Here is a 20,889-nt window from a genome sequence, read left to right on the forward strand (position 1 = left end):
AGCTGAAGAGTTCATCTCCCCTTCACACTCCACCAAGGAGATGCAGGCCCTGGGCCTCCACCATCGCCAAACCCTTACCACCTGACGCCTAGAGGAAGAAAACCTCATGTTCCGTCTTGGGATACTGCAACCACATGGGATCAATGTGGATTTCACCAATTTCCTCATTTCCCCTCCCTCCACATTATCCAACTCAGCACCGCCCTCTTGACCTGTCCATCACCTTTCCCATCTGTCCGCTCCACCCTCCTCTCTGACCTCTCACCTTCGCCCTCACCTTAATTTACCTATCGCATTCTCAGCTACCTTCCCCCAAGCCCCAACCCCTCCCATTTATCTCTCAGCCCCCCCGGTCCACAAGCCTCATTCCTGATGAAGGGCTTATCCCCAAAAAGTCGATTCTCCTCCTCCTCGGATGCTGCCTGACCTGTTGTGCTTTTTCCAACACCATACTCTTGACTCTGATCTCCAGCATCTGCAGTCCTCACTTTCTCCTAATCAAAGACAGAGGTTGTTTATGAGGACCCTGAAACTGATGGCTGGCCCATAGATAACATTAAGGTGAGCTTTTATTCTAATTTAGATAAATAATTCAACATTTGTATAGCAGTTACAATGAAATCTTTATAGAACCATAAAGTCTTGTCAATAATCCATTCAGATCCACACCAAGAAAATGGTTTCAAATAAGACTTTAGGGAATCTCAATAGACAGTAAAGAGAAAACTTGAAGGGTAATATCATGCCAGGATTCTTGGATAGTTTGCCAAGACATTAAAAAGAGTGACACAAAAAAAGAGGCATGAAAGATCCTTTTACCTGTGTACCTCCAGACCAGTTGGTGAAACATTTCCGAGAATGTGAGGGTATACTCATAATGTTCATTGAAGCTGTGTTTTTGTTACCTAGTGTTAATATTTCATAGTTATAATGATCTGTGAACAAGGTTCCCTTATCTAATAAAAACATATCTTGGCATTGGAGGCAGGCCAGAGAATGTTAATTAGCCTGATTTTGGATGTAGAGGGACCCTCCTCTGAGGTGAAGTTAAGTAGGTTGGGTCTGTGCTCACTGAAGTTTAGAAGAATGAAAGGCAACCTTAGTAAAATGTACAAAATGCGTAGGTGACTTGACAACATAGATGCGAAAGGTTGCTTTCCCATGTGGAACAGTCTAAGACCAGACAGTATGATCACAGAATAAGTGATTGCACATTTAAGACAGAGATGAGGAGGAATTTCTTCTGAGTAGTGAATTTGTGGAATTCATTACTGAAGAAGGCTGTCAAGGTTGGATCATGAAGTACATGATTTTTAATTAGTAAAGGAAACAAGGATTATGGAGAAAAGGCAGGAAAGTTGAGGATAATCAGATCAGCCATCATTGCCGAATTGCCTACATTTGCTCCAAATCTTGATTTTATTGACTAATAATTTTTTAATGCAATTTTATTGTTAATTTCACACATACAATATGTAGGATGATTCAGGGATGGAACTGTAGGAAGACAGCACTGTTGTTTCCACACCCGTAGGAAGGGAGAAGCAAGCTGTTAATCAAAACCCATGAAAATCTGTACAGTGCACAAAATAATAATAATTCCTAAATTTTGTGCTTATCATGGCAATTACAGAATTTATGACATACAGAGACCATTATATCTGGACACCTGTTGACAAATCTTTAAAACCTCTAGTCATCAGTATTGTGTACAGGCTTTAGGAATCTGAAGCAATCTTGCAATGATGTCACAAAGCTGCTCCTCACTATTAATAATTACCTAAAGAGAGAAACTCCCAGATCGGACACGCCAATGTTAGAAAACATACAGAGAAGCATGTGATGAAGATCAACCAGCATAAAGTGGCAGAGTTTATGGAATAGTCTTTCTATAATTCAACAAAGATTTGGTATTTCTCTGAATATCATGTATTGAATATTTTGTCTTGGTATGTAATGTAACAAACAATGTTAAGAAGAAGCCCAAGCCTGAAGTTCTTGATCTCACCTTCTCTTCAACCAGTCTGGTTTCAACCCAAACTCATTGATGTGGGCATACAACACACAATAAAATAACCCGTTAAGTTAGTTTGAAGTTTGGATCCATCATTGTTTTGCTCCATGTCAAGCATTTAATTTCAGAAAAAAGAACACAATGCATTTCTCTCTTTCTCAGCTTGTACGTTTCAACTCATCCAACAATTTCAGAAAAGAAATGCAAGTACTGGTAGAAGTATTCTACCAGGTCAGGTGAATTGGCCATGCTAAATTGCCCGTAGTGTTAGGTAAAGGGGTAAATGTAAGGGAATGGGTGGGTTACGCTTCGGCTGGTCAGTGTGGACTTGTTGGGCCGAAGGGCCTGTTTCCACACTGTAAGTAATCTCATCTAATATTCCTATTCAGATTTTGGCATAATCCTAATTCAATCGATTTAACCAAAATAATGATACTGAAAATGTTATTTAGTAAAGTTTAGTAATGGTTTTAGAGGTATGATAAACTATAATCATTCTTTCAAGCATTTGATTAATTTGGAAACAAAACTAGTTTTTACCTTGTGTGCCAATCATCTCCATATGGAGATGTGCTAGTCCACTCACAATAGAGATGGCAAACTTCATCATACCATCAATAGTCACAATGAATCTGTTTAGGTAGTCAAAGAGTGAACCATTCTCATGGTACTCTAACACAAGCCAAAGCTGAGTCCACGTGCCAGTATCTGACAAAAAAAGGAATGTTTAATCAATATTATAATTATTAAGACATAAAATTTAACTTAAGAACTCACCAGTTTAGAATCTGTAATGTACATTTTTTCTTAAATGTTCTTATCAGTTACATTCATAACTATTCAAAATTTAAGTCACAGAGGCATTTTTTCAAATGTTCAGTCAAATTCTTATTTAGCTATTATTTTCAGGGTCATCAAAATACACCCACAACTGCATAACAGTTAACCTGCAGAGAATAACCCTAATTTCAAGCATGGTATATCAATAACAATGTCTGTTGAGATACAACATAGGTTCTTGAAAATAGTAAAAGGAGAAGAAATAATATTAATTGTTTTAGTTCCTAAAATTGTAATCAATTTTAATAGTGAACCAGTTTGGTTATAGTATTCAAATCGCCTTTGTTCCTACACTGTTTTTTGATTACTGTAGAGAATCAATGTAATGATGCAAAGGAACAGATCTTACACAAGTTTGATTTCCTTCAGCTTGTGTTTCTAATCAACTCCAAACCTTAACTGTCACGTAGTTGATTAAAAACTTGGCCCGCCTTACCATTTTACTGTGAATTTCAAAGTCTGCATAAATGCATATGTAGCATCACAAGAAATCACTACTAACACACGAAGGAAAATGCAGGTGAGCCACTTCTTGCAGAACACATACAAACCTACACAAAAACTACTCATTACAATAAAGTATCTGTTACAAGACAAATGTTGGACAAAGATCAATTGTGGATTTCAACAAGAGTCACAAGCTCCATAATACCACTGTTCATTTGTTTTTATGATCCTAGTTTCATATTAAAACACTGAAGAATGTTTACAGCGAAGTAATCAAAGTAATAGCACACATGGTCAAAGATAGGTGATAAGACACTTAAACTAATAAGACCCACTGATTTGGAAATGTTTTTAAGGGGTTTCAAGGTCTTTGACCAAGAAGCAAGGAGGCTTGTTTGGTAAAAAACACAAAAAGGATTACTCAAGGTAAATAAACAGGAATTGATTCTACAGGGAATATTATTGCTAGTATTTGTCAGAGCTGTTGTACCATGAAGCATCAAGCACAGAAGCATGATGGACTGAATTTTCCAAGACGTGGCAATGTCTTGCCACTCCATCATTTCCCTTTTATGAAACAAGGGATATCCACGTTTCTGACATGAGATCTGCTCAAGCCTCCTTGAGAACTAAGAGAAAGCGAGGACTGCAGATGCTGGAGATCAGAGACAAAACTTGTGGCGCTGGAAAAGCACAGCAGGTCAGGCATCATCCGAGGAGCAGGAGAATCAATGTTTTGGGCATAAGCCCTTCATCAGGAATGTGGGGGGCCCAAAAGGGTTGAGAGTTAAATAGGAGGGGAGTGGGGCTGGGGGAAGATAGCTTGGAAGGTGATTGTTAGATGAAGGTGGGGGGGGGGCGGTTGATGGTGATAGGTCGGAGTGGAGAGTGGAGTAAATAGGTGGGAAGGAAGATGGACATGTTCAGGAGGGCAGTGCTAAGTTGGAGTGTTGGATCTGGGATAAGATTGGGGGAGGAAAGATGAGGAAACTGGTGAAATTGATATTGATGCCATGTGATTGGAGGGTTGCTGTACTTCCATTCTGACAGTACTTTCACAGTGTAGAAATGGCACAGGAAGGAATACCATATCCCCTTTTCACAGCAGTGAGCTACCATATTCTGGAAGTTAAATCACAGACTGAGGTAGAACTGGTTCTGGGGATGAGCAAGGCTGAGGCAGATGTAGATTGGATCTGGCATGGAGAAAGAAGAAAGGCTGGAGAAGTGGAGAATAGGTTGAGAACCTGACATCAGCTCCTGAGAAGTAAAGGGGAGGGTCAGATCCAGACTGGAAGAAGGATGGTTCAATTGCTTAGGGATCAGGTGCAGAGCAAGGATAAAGGTGGGTCTGCTACATGGAGGGAGGATGGGGGTAGGTAATATATGGACTTAGTTGAACAGTTACACAGGAGTTAGGCTGGTGTTTAATAATCTAGCATTTCCTAACTCTTAATTCCATCAGAAGTTCCAAATTCTCCAATTTGAATGGAAGCATTCATAATTTCAAGTGCAGAGAGTTCTTCTATGACGCAAACGGTTGCAATCTTGTGCAAACCCATGTTATGGAAAAATCACACTTTAGAAACAGTGCTTAAAGTGTTGGCACTGTAATCATGTTACAGCCAACACACGTTTTAAAACTTCGCGCCGTACAAACAGTGTCCCAATTTGTCAACCACATTACAGCAAATTCACTTTGATGAAACATGCATTATAACTGAACGACTTGTATAGAAGGACTGCCCTGTGGAATCTTTGATTTACCAGGCAATTACTTCAGAATCTACTATGATGGGATTTCTGCAGGGATCCCATGTGTACTCTCCCATTTGTGTTGAAATAATAATCATCTGGCCATCAGAAAATCTGGCCGGTCAGGAGACTCCTGCTCCTCGGATGCTGCCTGACTGGCTGTGCTCTTCCAGCACCACACTCTTCGACTCTGTCTCCAGCATCTGCAGTCCTCACTTTCTCCCATCAGAAAATTTAGGCCAATTAGTCTTGTAACAGGCTTTATGTAATCTTTATCCTTGATTGCATACAATTGGTATAAGAAATTCTTAAACAAATCTAATTCATGTATTATTTACTCGAGTAGGCATTTCCTTTTACAGTGTTACCTTTAGTGTCAGCAGCAATGAAACCCAGGATATTTTCATGATGTAGCATCCCAGTTTGATAGATTTCTACTTCTCTGAACCAGGACCACTCTTTACATGAGGAGAAAATTTTTACTGCTACATCATCTCCATGCCACTTTCCATGCCAGACTTCAACAAACTGTCCTTTGTCCACAATTTCATGAAGAACAATTGTTCTGGCAACAGTCCTTTGGATAAGAAGTGGTAAGCCTGTCAATAAAGTATTACAGACTAAGAATAGAAACTTGGTTCAGTTTTGACATTCATGAAAGGCTGCACAAAAATACTGTTTTTAGATTCTGAGGAGGAAAATCTTCAGCATGCTTGATATATTTGATTGTTTTTAAAAACCACATTTGTTACATGAACAATAATCATTCTGGAAAATGCTTCAAGCACGTAAGGCAGAAAATACTGAAAATGTACAAAAAAGACAGGTTTAAGTTGCTATAGAAATCCTTTAGAGAGTTACAAAAAAGCACAATAGCACCATACAAAACAGAAACTACGGGTAAATTTCAAAAATGACATGCATTATTACACAATAAGATCAATATGAAATGCAGAACTTTGATAATGTTATAAATTTTTAATTAAATAGCGAGTGAAGGGTAAAATACTGATGATAAAAAAAATTTCGGCAAGCCAATCAAAAGGCTTCAAACTAATTAAAGGTGAATCAGATAGCTTCAAAATAGAAAGGGAAAAGAGTGAATTTGAAATGATTATTTGTTTCATAAATGTTCTCCATCAAGGTTTGAAGTTTCAGTAGAGTTTGCCATTCTTCTTCTTGCACAAATCTCACTGTTTTCAGCTTACGCTATCCATAGTTTCTACTCTGATGACCAAATTTTCTAAAAAAAAATACCTTAGTAGCTTTTTTTATTGTTTACTTAGTTGAGGTCACTTAGTTTCTTTAACTATTCAATTATGACTAGACAGCTTCAATTTTAAAACTGTCACCTTCATTTTCAAATCCCTTCAAGGCCTTGCACTCTCACTATCTTTGTTAGCTCCTCTAGCTCTATTACTATTCGGGATATCTGCACTCATTGAATTCTAGCATCCTAATTTTAATTGCTCCGTCTGGAATTTGGTCCCCAAAGTTTTTTTTCCTTCTTTTAATTTGCTAATCACATACAAGCAAGCAATTCCAAACATGAGATTTTGTTTGCAGCCAGCAAAAGCAAATATAAACAAAATGAATAGGTGATAGTAGTCCGCCTACATAATGCAAAACAATTGCTGGCATTATGACCAAAGACTACTTAACATTCCATGATTGTCTGCCATACCCAGCTCATATTCACTGGAAATGGGAGTCAATCAGGTCCTGTATGGTTTATAGCACCTGATTCTCTGTCATGCACAATGAGAGTTTTCTCCTCCCAATGTCCTCATCCTCCTCCCTTGAAAATGTTTCCCTCTTCCATAGTTCCTTAACAAATATCATATTGTCTCATTGTCTGCTTAGTTTGTGCAGAGCACAGTATGCCAGGGTGATGCAGTATGCTTGGTATGGACTATACTGGATTATACATCTCCACTACCTCGCCTCCACAGAACTCATTGAACAGTGGAATCCCATCTTCAGGAGCCTAGCTATCTCCTCTTCACTACAGGCCCAGTTGCATCACGTGCAGCTGAGTAACCAACCTGCTGCACCAAAAAAGGGAGTGCCTACTACACTCCAACCTCCTTCCCATCCCAAAGCCACACCAATTCTTCAACTTTTCACGGATTCTACACAATTCAACTACATTACTTACACAATAGTTGATGAGACAATGTTTCCTCCTCACAATGTCATTAGATGTTTCACAATTGTTGGAATGCCAATAGGCTAGCATTTGCCTCTTTTTAAATAATTGCCTCTAACATCTGCATCATTGATTTGCAAGCACCAATGGCATGTGCAAATGGTCTTTGAACAGTATTTGAACCCTGAGAACGGTTACTCCACATGGATTGCAAATGGGTGAAGAAACAATTGGAAATTAAATGTAGCTGTTGTTTGCAAATGCTTGTTTGGTGTATTTGCCCATTCAATGACCTGGCATCTAGCAAACATGGATTCCTCACCTTTTCCCATCAAATTGACATGACCTTGCCCACCCAGGGTGTTTTTCTAGCCATTTTCCAGTTGCACTTTGCATCTACAGAATGAAAAGTGATGGAAGGATTGCAAATCACAGTGGACACTTTCAACACAGGCTCAATATTTTGGCAGGTGGAGACCCAGAGACTCTATGTTCCCTTTTATTTTGCATTCTGAGAGGGTCTCCATTTCATCCTAAGCACCATATGTTTAAGTATGGCAGCATTCAGCACCTGCTTCTTTTTCAGCTTTAGTATTGGTAGTCTGAGTTAGTGGTTTTAACAGCGAATCAGTTCACTGGGCTGCTACCAAAGATTATCTATTTATCACCTTCTGATTTTCTAGATTCCCAAAAAAGGCTTCAGGTGACCAGGACCAGAGGGTTTTCAATTTGCAGTGCTGTGGTTAGCCTCCCAACCTCGATTGGTGAAGCCTTCTGGCCAGAGACCCCATGGTGAGGGAATGTGCCATGCACTTTGTACGCACGCTGCTCAGTCTCCCTGATCTCGGCAGGAGTTTTGGAGACCAGTGAATATTACCTTCAAGCCCACCAGGTAATTTCCAAGGAATAGGTCTATCTCATGCACAGGCATACTGGGGACGACTCCCACGACTAGCCCCAAAAAACGCCTTACTCCAAATGCGTCAGTAACTTGGATTAATACTGGACTGACCACTTTAGCTGCCATACCAACCTTTTGACAATTATAAAGAAACATTTTGGATCTGCTCCATTAAACATAGGGATTAAATGAGGGATCTGCATTGCCTTAGCTTTCAAGTCTGAGCCAGTAGTGTCCTCAGGGGACACAGTAGGATTCCAACCCTTCAGCACAGATTCTTTTACCTTAAACTCCCTTTCCTTTTGTGTCCTGAAGTTCTGTCTGTTTTCTCCATGTCCTTTCCTCTCTCTGTCCCTTTCCTTTCCTTCTCTCTGCCTCGGAGTTCTAATTCGTCATCCACAATTTCCACCTATAAAACCAGTGCCTACCCTTTTTGAAATGTTGGGTCTCCTGGCCTTCAAGCAAAATTCTATTCCCAAATACCTTGTGAAATCTTTTTATCTTCTAAATCCTCAAGAGCAACTTCCACTATTTCTCCCAGAAAAAAACACTGGCATCAAGTGAGGGTATTTCTGTATATTTTTAGTACGGATTACAGAAAGCCATTTTGCAGTTTTTTTAAAATGGTTTCAAAGAGACAATGCACTTTCTACTCAAACATTCATTTGTTTTGTCTGTGGGTACAATAAGAAATAAGCCCTCAGTTTGTTATGATCAATCATATGGGGACTTTACAAATTTTGTTTGATTCCAGATAGGAAACTCCCGCAAATGGTTATGCTCCTGAGTCAGGAGGGATGAACAAGCCTCTCTTCTTTCAGTACCCTCTCCCTTGGTTAGTCACAATGATGTTAATGAGATGGTGAGGCAAGCTCCACCCATTAATATATAAAAGAGCTGTTCCTGGTGTTGGCCACCCAGGTTCGATTCCTACCTTAGGCCATATCTGTGTGGACTTTACACATTCTCCCTGTGTCTGCATGGGTTTCCTCCAAGTGTTCCAGTTTCCCACCACAATCCAAAGATATGCAGGTCAGGTGAATTGGCCATGCTAAATTGCCTGTAGTGTTAGGTGCATTAGTCAGGGGTAAACATAGGGCAGGGGAATGGGTCTGGGTGGGGTACTCTTTTGAGGGTCAGTGCGAATTTGTTGAGCCCAAGGGCTTGTTTCCATACTGTAGGGAATCTAATCTAATCGAAATTTCTGACCACCATTATCAAGATATGGTGTACAATGCCATGACTCTGTCGGCAGAACAGAGCAGTACTGCAGGTCAGAAGCGTATACATGGCCTCCCCATTACCATTGTGTGTATATATCATGTTAACTTCAAATAAAAGGCCCTAGTGTTGGCCATGCTATGGACACTTTGTCCAGTTTACATATAAAAAACACTTTGTCCAAGTGCTCTTGTCATTGAGGCAGACAAAGAGACACAGAATTCGATTTGTAATTCAACTCAACTTTATTAATAAAATATTCCTCATTATAAATACCATGTGAGCACTTCTGAAACTCCCACAATTACAATATTTACTCTATCAAGCTCTATTGTCTGAGAAAGAATATTGCATGCAATGGTCCATGTGTTTGAGCTGAGCCATTGGAATCTCCTTCCTCTCCAACATAGGGCTGATCCTCTTGCATGAGGATGAGTCTCGGAGATCAGGGTGAATCTTCGCTCCAGACCTTCCGGATTATTCTGTGGACTTTGGCCAATGGAGTCATGAACAGGGTTCAAAGCATCCAATGGGGTTGCGTCAATAACCTTTGCTGTTGCCAGGGAGGTGTAAGGAGCGCTGGCTGGAAGTCAGGGTGCTGGTAAGTCTGATCGATACTCCTCCAATACACAACCATCAGCTGGTTGTAATTGGTTCCCCGAACATTTATGACCTCTTTGATCTTGGCTTCATTATTGTCTGTAACCAATAGCTGCTGCTGTTTAATTTAGTTTGGATAATTTTCTGTCAGGCCCAATTTCTGCAGCTGTGGGTCAATCCAGAAGCCCAATTTTGGGCCTGTGCTCACTTGACCAGACTAGGAGGAGCTAATCTGTGTTCTAGTTCAGTTTCTGTTAAGCACCAAGCCTATGTAGCCAGCAGCAATAAATATCCGCTCTTCCATTTTCCTTGATTGCTTACAAAGGACTCTTGCGCAACTCAGATACAATGTAACTAGCTATTATGGCCTGTGTGGTGAACCGATTCAGTTTGTAAAGTCTGAGCCTTTCTTCTTTTATAGAAATAGAATAGAATCCCTACAGTGTGAAAACAGGCCATTTAGGCCAACAAGTTCACACCGACCCTCCAAAGATTATCCCATCCAGACTCATTCTCCTACCCTATTACTCTACATTTCCCCAGCCTACACATCCCTGAACATGATGGGCAATTTAGCATGGCCAACCTACCTAACCTGCACATCTTTGGACTGTGGGAGGAAACGGGAGCACCCGGAGGAAACCCACATTTTCTTTGTTATAGATGTTGTGTTAGCGTCTTTCCTAACTTGGTATCAGTAACTTAAATTAATACCAAAAAAAAAGGATTGGTGACAGCAAACCTACCCAATGCATTTCTGATGCTTCTGAGAGATACAAATCCAACAGATTCCATGTTGGCAGAACTAGTATCCCATAACATACCGATTGTTCTGCACTAGTTCAAACACCTATCAAGGTCTCAATTCACTCAGCTGTACCAGGCCACATGCTTGGTTTAAATGCAGGTATGGCCTCAAAAATCATTAAGTTCTCTTTAGCACAAAAATGACTGACTGACCAGAGTTCTCCAAAAATCAGAATAGAACAGGGATCACCTCTATGCTATGTCATAGAAATATTTTAAAATATCTAACACGGTGGCACAGTGGTTAGCACTGCTGCCTCACAGCGCCAGAGACCTGGGTTTAATTCCCACCTCAGGCAACTGTCTGTGTGGAGTTTGCACATTCTCCCTGTGTCTGTGTGGATTTCCTCTGGATGTTCCGGTTTCCTCCCACAGTCCAAAAATGTGCAGGTTAGGTGAATTGGCCATGCTAAATTGCCTGTAGTGTTAGGTGAAGGGGTAAATGTAGAGGAATGGGTCTGGGTGAGTTGCTTCTCGGAGGGTCGGTGTGGATTTGTTGGGCCAAAGGGCCTGTTTCCACACTGTAAGTAATCTAAACCTTGATTCGTGTCATTTTGATTTTTCTTTTTTATTCATTTACAGCATATAGATGTTAGGTAAAAACAATGACTGCAGATGCTGGAAACCAGAGTCTAGATTAGAGTGGTGCTGGAAAAGCACAGCAGTTCAGGCAGCATCCGAGGAGCAGGAAAATTGACGTTTCCAGCAAAAGCCCTTCATCAGGAATACAGCATACAGATGTTGCTGGCTGGGCCAGCATTCATTACCCATGCCATATCAACCAGAGGGCAGTTAAGAGTCAACCATGTTGCTGTGGTTCTGGAGTTACATGTAGGCTAGAACAGGTAAGCAAAACAACTTTCCTTCACTCAAGGACATTATTGAACCAGATGAGTTTTCCCTAACGATTGACTCTTAATTCCAAGGTTTTGTTCTTAATTGAATTCAAATTCCACCATCTGCCATGGCAAGATTCAAACCTTGGTCCTAGGATATTATCTAGATTGTTGAATTAATAGTTTAACAATAATACCACAAGGCTAACTACTCCAACCCTCTATGCCACCACACAGCAGCACAAAACATGAGTAAAGCAGGCAGTTATGTTGTCTCAAGAAGCTTGCACTGGTTATATTTTCAACATGTGGATTGCTATAAATGATTTTTCTTTTCAGCGTTTGTTTTGTGCCATTTCTATGATGTCATCGTAAAGCAGTTTGAAGTGGTGTCCAGAAATCTGGGGTGAATTTTACATGTTAGGGGCATGGGGGTTCAGGGGTTTAGTGGCCTTGCCCTAGAACATAAAAGTCGGAGGCAGGTATTCCTGCACATTGCCGTCCTCCACTTCAATTATTTAATAGGCATTTCGAGCATTCATTGGTTTGAGTTGAGCCTTTTATTCCCTTTGTAGAGTAAAGTTCCACCTCCAACAACTGTTGGAATGTCCAGGGACTAGCTGTAGCTCTCTTTTCCCTGAAGTGCTCCTGGATGTATTACTCCAAGTATGGTCAATGACAAGCACCATTGTACTCTGGACTTACAGACAGGCTTGGGATGAGGGCTCTTGCTGGGTCGGGTAAGCAAGATCCACAAAAGTATGGAGGTGCATGAACATTCACAGGATGGTGGGCTGGCAGGAGGTGAGGGAGGTGGGGAGGCGGGAATGAAGGGCAGGGAAGCACTGAGGGAAAAATATCTTGTCAGGGAGTTCTTGATGAAGTATACCCCACTGTCTCCCCAACCCAGCCTCAATGTCATCAGTTTCCACCTAGCAGTCTAATTACTTGCTACCAGACTACCTTACTATGGGAAGAATTCCACCTAAGACAGGAGAAGGCCCTTAAGTAACTACTGATTGGCCACTTAAAGGACCTCAGTTGGCCAATATATGAATGGATTGCCTGATTTCTCCCCCACCTGTAGGTATAGTGGTGTTACCAGACCCCTGTTGTATGACACTCCCACATCCTCTCTCTGCCATCACTTCCTCTGGGGAATCTAAAATTTGAGCTTGAATTCAAATGATGTGCAAGTTATTAATAATCTGTTTTCTTACTTCTATTACAATTTAACTTTTCCCTCAATATAATTCATCTGTCCCTTGTGTTAGCCAGGGGCTGCAGGAGAGAGGGGGAGCGAGAGAGAGATGCAGAAAAATACTGAAATCGCTGACACATAGGAAGGAGTAGCTTATGAACTAAAAATTACCTGAGTCCAGGTATTGGCCTGAGCCAACTGAAACTGGTCTGTACTAATGAAGTTATGCTGAAAGCAATGTAAGAACGAAGTTATATTGTTATGAAGATGCCGGTGTACCTTAAGAGAGTTAAAAACAGCAAAACTACCAGACACAGCATCAAGTGTTCTCAATAAAGTAACAATGTAACACTTGGTCAAACAACTCAATTAGCTCGTGGCTTGGAGACAAAAACAAATTCGAATTCAGCCAAACAGTTTAAATTATACCCAAAAAAATAACCAAACTCCAATCCAGTTTGAATTTAGTACATTGACAATCTTAAAAGCCAATGACACAATCCAATGCTCTGGGTGTATAAGACCGAGGAAAATTGAACAGTTGAGAGGAGAACTCCAAGCCCCAGCATGTAAAAGACTGCCCGAAAAATAGCTCTCTTAAAAGGTACCTTTTTGATCATTAACCTGTGAAACAGAATTCCTAAGAAGAAGAAAAGACGACACAGGAAGATCCAAATAGAAGAACCGAAAGCTGCCTGGTTTTGAGACAAGTTTTGTTTTGTAAATCTTAATTGGGAGTTTTATCGGACTAGTATTATAGAAGGGAAGGTAACAGATAAGTTAGAATAAGGATTTATAAATAGTTGTTAGTTAATTATTCTCTGTTATACTTAAGAAATAAAGTTGTTAATTGTTACTTTAAATAGTCCTTGGCCACTCGAATTTTTACAGATTACTGCATGGGATGAATCTTTTCTGTGTTGCTGGTTTTAAAATAAGCAGGAGGGTTTACCCTGTGTTGTAACAATGTGAAAAGCAAAGAAGATGAAGTAATGCAAAAGCCTTGCTTGGACAAGGAATAATGAAGGACAAGGACTGCTGGGAAGGTGAGTCTAACCGTTCAAAACACTTACTTCAGGTGTCGGGGCTCCACTTGCCGAGAAGTGAGAGGGAGGAGCAAGGGACTGCTGGGAAGATTTTAAGTGGGTGAGATTGACTGGAACTTCCTAAGTGCAGATGGTTTGGATGGAGCCGTTTTTGTCAGGTGTGTTCAGGAGGGGTTCCTTACTCAGTATGTAGACAGACTGACGAGAGGAGAGACCATTTTGGATTGGTACTTGACAACGAGCCAGGACAGGTGTCAGGTCTCGTGGTGAGACAGCACTTTGGTGACAGTGATCACAACTGCCTCACATTTAGCATAGCCTTGGAGTGGGAAAGGAGCAGTTACCAAGGGAAGATATTTAATTGGGGAAAAGGAAATTATGACGCTATCAGACAGGAGTTGGAAAGTACAGACTGGGAGCAATTATTCCACAGAAAGGGTACAGCAGACATGTGGAGACTATTTAAGGATAGGTTATTGCAAGTGATGCACGAATTTGTTCCTCTGAGACAGGTAAGAAGGGGTAAGATTAAGGAGCCTCGGATGATGAGAACAGAGGAACTTCTCGTCAAAAGGAAGAAGGCAGCTTATATAATGTGGAGGAAGCAAGGATCTAGCACAACTTTAGAGGATTACAGGCTTGCTAGAAAGGAGCTCAGAAATGGACTGAGGAGAGCCAGGAGGGGGCATGATAAAGGCTTGGCATGAAGGATTAGGGAGAACCCAAAGGTATTTTACTCATACATGAGGAATAAGAGAATGATCAGGGAGAAGGTAGGGCTGATCAGGAATAGCGGAGGGAACTTGTGCATGGAGTCTAAGCAGATAGGGGAAGCCCTAAGTGAGTTTTTTGCTTCGGTTTTCACTAAGGAAAAGGGCCTTGTTGTGAATGAGAACTTCGAGGAGCTGGGAAACAGGCTTGACCAGATCAAGATTGATGAAGTTGATGTGCTAGAAATTTTGGAAAATATACGTCCCCAGGGCCAGACCAGATTTATCCCAGGCTGCTCTGGGAAGCAAGAAAGGAGGTTGCTAAGCCACTGGCGAGGATATTTGCCTCCTCCCTCTCCACGGGAGTCGTACCGGAGGATTCGAAGGAGGTGAATGTTGTTCCTCTTTTCAAGAAGGGTGATAGGGAAATCCCTGGCAATTACAGACCAGTCAGTCTTACGTCTGTATTCAGCAAAGTTTGGAAAGAATTCTGAGGGATAGGATTTATGACTATTTGGCAAAGCATAGTGTGATTAAAGACAGTCAGCATGGCTTTGTGAGAGGCAGGTCATGCCTCACCAATTTTATTGAGTTCTTTGAGGAGGTGTCAAGACAGGTTGACGAAGGTCAAGCAGTGGATGTGGTGTATGTGGACTTCAGCAAAGCATTTGATAAGGTTCCTCATGGTAGGCTCATTCATAAGGAAGTATGGGATACAGGGAGATTTGGCTATCTGGATTCAGAACTGGCTGGCTGACAGAAGGCAGAGACTGGTTGTGGATGGAAAGTATTCTGCCTGGAGGTTAGTGTTGAGTAGGGTCCCGCAGGGCTCTGCTCTTTGGCCTCTGCTCTTTGCAGTTTTTATAAATGACTTGGATGAGGAGGTTGAGGGGTGGGTTAGTAAATTTGCAGATGACACAAAGGTTGTAGGTGTCATTGATAGTATAGAGGGCTATTGCAGGCTGAAGCGTGACATAGACAGGATACAGAGGTGGGCTGAGAAATGGCAGATGGAGTTCAATCTGGATAAATGCGAAGTGATGCATTTTGGAAGGTCGAACTCGAATGCTGAATATAGGATTAAAGACTGGATTCTTGGCAGTGTGGAGGAACAGAGGGATCTGGGTGTGCAAGTACATAGATAGAACATAGAACAATACAGCGCAGAACAGATTCTTCGGTCCTCGATGTTGCGCCGACCTGTGAACCATTCTCAGCTCGTCCCCCTACACTATCCCATCATCATCCATGTGCTTATCTAAGGATTGTTTAAATCTCCCTAATGTGGCTAAGTTGACTACATTAGCTGGTAGGCCATTCCATGCCCTTACCACTCCCTGCGTAAAGAACCTGCCTCTGACATCTGTCTTAAATCTATCACCCCTCAATTTGTACTTATGCCCTCTTGTACAAGCTGACGTCATCATCCTAGGAAAAAGACTTTCACTGTCTACCCTATCTACACCTCTGATTATCTTGTATGTCTCTATCAAATCCCCTCCTAGCCTTCTTCTTTCCAATGAGAACAGTCCCAAGTCTCTCAGTCTTTCCTCATAAGACCTTCCTTCCTGACCAGGCAGCATCCTGGTAAATCTCCTCTGCACCTTTTCCAATGCTTCCACATCCTTCCCAAAATATGGGGACCAGAACTGTACACAATATTCCAAGTGTGGCCGCACCAGCATTTTGTACAGTTGCAGCATGATATTGCGGCTCCAGAACTCAATCCCTCTACAAATAAAACCTAACACACCATATGCCTTCTTAACAGCACTATCAACATGGGTGGCAACTTTCAGGAATCTATATACATGGACTCCAAGATCCCTCTGCACATCCACACCACCAAGAATCTTTCCATTGACCCAGTTCTCTGCTTTCCTGTTATTCTTCCCAAAGTGAATCACCTCACATTTAGCTGCATTGAACTCCATTTGCCACCTTTCAGCCCAATTCTGCAGTTTACCCAAGTCCCCCTGCAACTTGTAACATTCTTCCAAACTGTCCACTGCTCCACCGACTTTAGTGTCATCTGCAAATTTACTAATCTATCCACCGATGCCTGTGTAAAGGCATTTATAAAAATGACAAACAGCAGTGATCCCAAAACAGATCCTTGTGGCACACCACGAGTAACTGGACTCCAGGCTGAATACTTTCCATCAACCACCACTTGCTGCCTTCTTTCAGAAAGCCAGTTTCTAATCCAAACTGCTAAATCACCCTCAATTCCATGCCTCTGTATTTTCTCCAACAGCCTACCATGTGGAACCTTATCAAAAGCTTTACGGAAGTCCATGTATACCACGTCAACCACCCTACCCTCATCTACATTCTTGGTCACCTTCTCAAAAAACTCAATGAGGTTTGTGAGACACGACCTGCCCTTGACAAAACCATGTTGACTATCTGAAATCAAATTGTTGCTTGCTAGATGATTATAAATCTTATCTCTTATAATCCTTTCGAAAAACTTTCCTACAACAGAAGTAAGGCTCACCGGTCTATAATTACCTGGGTCATCTCTACTGCCCTTCTTGAACAAGAGCACAACATTTGCAATCCTCCAGTCCCCTGGTACTAAACCTGTAGACAATGATGACTCAAATATCAAAGCCAAGGGCCCTGCTATCTCCTCCCTAGCTTCCCAGAGAATCCTCAGATAAATCCCATCCGGCCCAGGGGACTTGTCTACTTTGACTCCTTCTAGAATTGATAACATCTGTTCATAACTAACCTCGATCCTTTCTAGTCTAATATCCCATACCTCATTCTTCTCCTCTACAATATTCTCCTTTTCCTGAGTGAAAAGCAATGAGAAATGTTCGTTTAGTACCTCTCCAATCTCTACAGGGTCCACACTCAACTTCCCACTTCTGTTTTTGACTGGCCCTATTCCTACCCTAATTATCCTTTTATTCATCACATACCTATAGAAAGCTTTAGGGTTCTCCTTTATTCTATTTGCTAAAGACTGCCTGTGTCCTCTCTTTGCTCTTCTTAACTCTTTCCTTAAATCCTTCCCAGCTGATCTGTAACTCTCCATCACCTCATCTGAACCATCTTGCCTCATCATCCTTCTTCTTCTTAACGAGATGCAATTTCTGTAGTAAACCACGGTTCCCTTACCTTATCACTTCCTCCCTGCCTGACAGGGACATACCTATCAAGGACACGCAATATCTGTTCCTTAAACCAGCTCCACATTTCCATTGTCTGCATCCCCTGCATTTTGCTACCCCATTCTATGTATCCTAATTCTTGCCTAACCACATTATAATTGCCCTTGCCCCATCGATAACTCTTGACCTGTGGCATATACCTATCCCTTTCCATCGCTAAACTAAACATAACTGAATTATGGTCACTCCCTCAAAGTTGCCACCCAAGTGGATAGGGTTGTTAAGAAAGCATATGGTTTTTTAGCTTTCATTAACAGGGAGATCGAGTTTAAAAGCTGCGAGGTTTTGCTGCAGCTGCACAAGTCCCTGGTGAGACCACACTTGGAATATTGTGGTCTGGTCGCCCTACTATAAGAAAGATACAGAGGCTTTGGAGAGGGTGCAAAGAAGGTTTACCAGGATGCTGCCTGGACTGGAGGGCTTGCCTTATGAAGAAAGGTTGAGTAAGCTCAGACTTTTCTCTCTGGAGAGAAGAAGGAAGAGAGGGGACCTGATCGAGGTGTATAAAATAATGAGTGGAATAGATAGAGTCAATAGCCAGAGACTCTTCCCCAGGGCAGGATTGACTGGTACGAGGAGTAATAGTTTGAAGATATTAGGAGGAAGGTATAAAGGAGACATCAGAGATAGGTTCTTTACGCAGAGAGTTGTGAATGCATGGAATGCGTTGCCAGCTTTGGTGGTAGAAGCAGAGTCATTGGGGACACTTAAGCGAGTACTAAACATGCACATGGATAGCAGTGAGTTGAGGGGTGCGTAGGTTGTTACTATATTTTACATTAGGATTAAACATTGGCACAATATCTTGGGCCAAAGGGCCTGTTCTGTGCTCTACTTTCTAGGTTCTATGTTCTATGTAATGCTACCTAGGTCCTTGGGCCTGGGCCAGTGAGGTAAAGGCATGTGATTAGCGAACGAGCCTGAGCCACAGCTTGGAGAAGAGACTACACATCTTGAAAGGGATAAGGAAAGGAATAAGAAGACTCTTGGGCATGCAGCCAGCAAAAACTCTAGAGACCAACCATTGCAGAAGCAGGCCCCACATCAAGGACATAATGACAACATTGAGAGAGAGAGAGGGAGCAGAGTACCTGGCCAGGGTCAGCCGTCATCAGCATCAGCTATCCTGCTCGGGTATTAGCTTTTTTATTCTGTGACTACTCAGGAAGTATCAGAGGACCCCATCGGGTGTACAGTTAGGTTTTAGTTTGTGGTAAAAGATACAAGCTGTCAAGTGTATTAATAAAGTGACTTGTGAGTTACAAGAGAATTGACTCTTCTCCTCTCTGTACAAGCCAATAACCACAGTTGGTTAGTGCTGGGCTTCAACACTCTTTTTCTTTCTTTAGCTGATTGCACATTAAAATCATCACACTAATTCATCCTCTTTCTCAGTTATTCCCCTGTATATTGCTAAATCCCATTGTTTAAGTGGTCTCACTGTGCTGTTTGCAGCATACACCTCCAGCAACCTTCAGACACTTTTTTTAGATAAAGCTTCATGTACAGATCTAAGTAATATAGCATGGCGTAAGTTGCCCCTCTCCAACAAAGTCTGGACTGTCAAGTAATTTTGAAGTGCTGAACAACAAAATATGTGAAACAGTTTTACTGTTCATGATGATCTAAATGGTCAGATAGATAATGAGTGAAACTAGTACAACGAATGTAATATTCTTCAGACTGGTCATGCTTCACTATCTGGATTGAAATCTGGAAGTGATTGGATTTCTTGGTGAGGGTCTAGCATTTTAAAATGATGTTGCGGTGAAATAGCCTATTCAGGTCAATGTCAAGAGTATAAGATAATGTAGTAATGACGTTTATGAAGGATTTCAAGTTATTTCCCTACATGAAACCCAATAAAATGAGTGAGTGATTTTTAACAGTGAAGATAATTGTTAGATAATTGCAGTTAATTTGAAAAACCCAAAAGGAATGAAAGATAAGGATGTTCTGAAGTACGTAATAACACATTGACCTACCAGAGCCCGATCCTGCAGATGTATCTATGATGTGATCCTTCAGTGTTTTTCTTTCTGCAACAATGCTACAAACACAATCTTTATCATTCTTCTTTTCTTTCATGTAGGCACACAGTGTATGGCGTTTGTAGAAAACAGCCACTAACAGGGCCAAGCATAAGAAACTCACAAGTCCAATTACTATAGCTGTTAGCTCTTTGGATCCCAAGTCTGATTTCCTGGGATGGTTTCCTATCAACAGAGAAAATTAAAAACACCATCCTTTATGATAAGAGTCATTCTTTCTCATTAAGAAAGTGTCTTAGATTAGATTCTATATACAATGCAAAATCTCTTTGAAAAACTGGCCATTCTTTCCAAAACTATTCTATTCATTCCGTGACTAACAACAGGGAATGAGATTGTTGTATATTCTTGTGACATGCATCAAATTTTCTTTATCACTTCCATGAGCATATACTCAAGGCTTAATGTTTCCAAATAGTGACAATCGCATGCAGACTGCCACTCAATTCTTCCTTTTTTTTAAATAAAAGAATAAAGCTCCACATTTCTGGCAGAGATTCCAGAACCAAAAATATGTCATATTGGACTCAAAATATCAACTCTGTTTCCATACTCACAGATGCTATTGGCCTGCTATGTTTCTCCAGCATTTTCTGATTTTATTTCAAATTTCCAGCATCGACAGTATTTTACTTCTATTTGGAAGTGGGATGTAGTGCCCAGGATAAGGAAGATGAAAGATTGTTGTTTGAACTTAAGCGTCTGGAGGAAGATCCTGCTCCCTTCAGCTCCACTTTCTGATAATCATATTTTATAAACTTTTTGGTGCCTGTAGCTACCTGTTGAGACTTCAAACTGATCCAAATTTTGCACATTGAACAGGCCTAATTCTTGTTTCAATCACAGGTCCTGAATGTCTTTATAATCATGTTTTTTACCATGATTATAATGGGTTCATTTCCCATTTATAAATGGATATCTGCTTCTTGCTCACTGTTTTCAAGGTTTAAGAAACTGTTTTGCCATTTTTGTAAATTTTTAGATTTTTCCTTTTTTTCCCCTTAGTATTACTTAGTATTCAGTATTACTTCAAAGCCAGCCAACCAGAAAATAAACAGGTGGGACTTGATCCCAGGCCTTCTGGACCAGAGCTAGGAACAATTCCACTACACAGCCCCTTTTATGTATT

At 41.1% G+C, this 20,889-nt stretch overlaps 1 protein-coding gene across 1 annotated transcript in view; it reads right to left on the reverse strand.

Moving 5' to 3' along the window:
- Positions 1 to 20,889, reverse strand: part of LOC122551926 (activin receptor type-1B-like) — a 55,296-nt gene that overhangs the window by 24,796 nt on the left and 9,611 nt on the right. The window contains exons 3-4 of the mRNA XM_087988565.1: positions 5,425 to 5,655; positions 2,555 to 2,722 (exon numbers count right to left, since the gene is read on the reverse strand). Coding sequence (XP_087844691.1) covers positions 2,555 to 2,722; positions 5,425 to 5,655 — 399 coding nt within the window. The remainder of the gene's footprint in view (positions 1 to 2,554; positions 2,723 to 5,424; positions 5,656 to 20,889) is intronic.

This window comes from Chiloscyllium plagiosum, unplaced genomic scaffold (assembly GCF_037043375.1).
Source record: "Chiloscyllium plagiosum isolate Xiang-an unplaced genomic scaffold, Cpla_swu_hap1 HiC_scaffold_7, whole genome shotgun sequence".
Taxonomy (NCBI): domain Eukaryota; kingdom Metazoa; phylum Chordata; class Chondrichthyes; order Orectolobiformes; family Hemiscylliidae; genus Chiloscyllium; species Chiloscyllium plagiosum.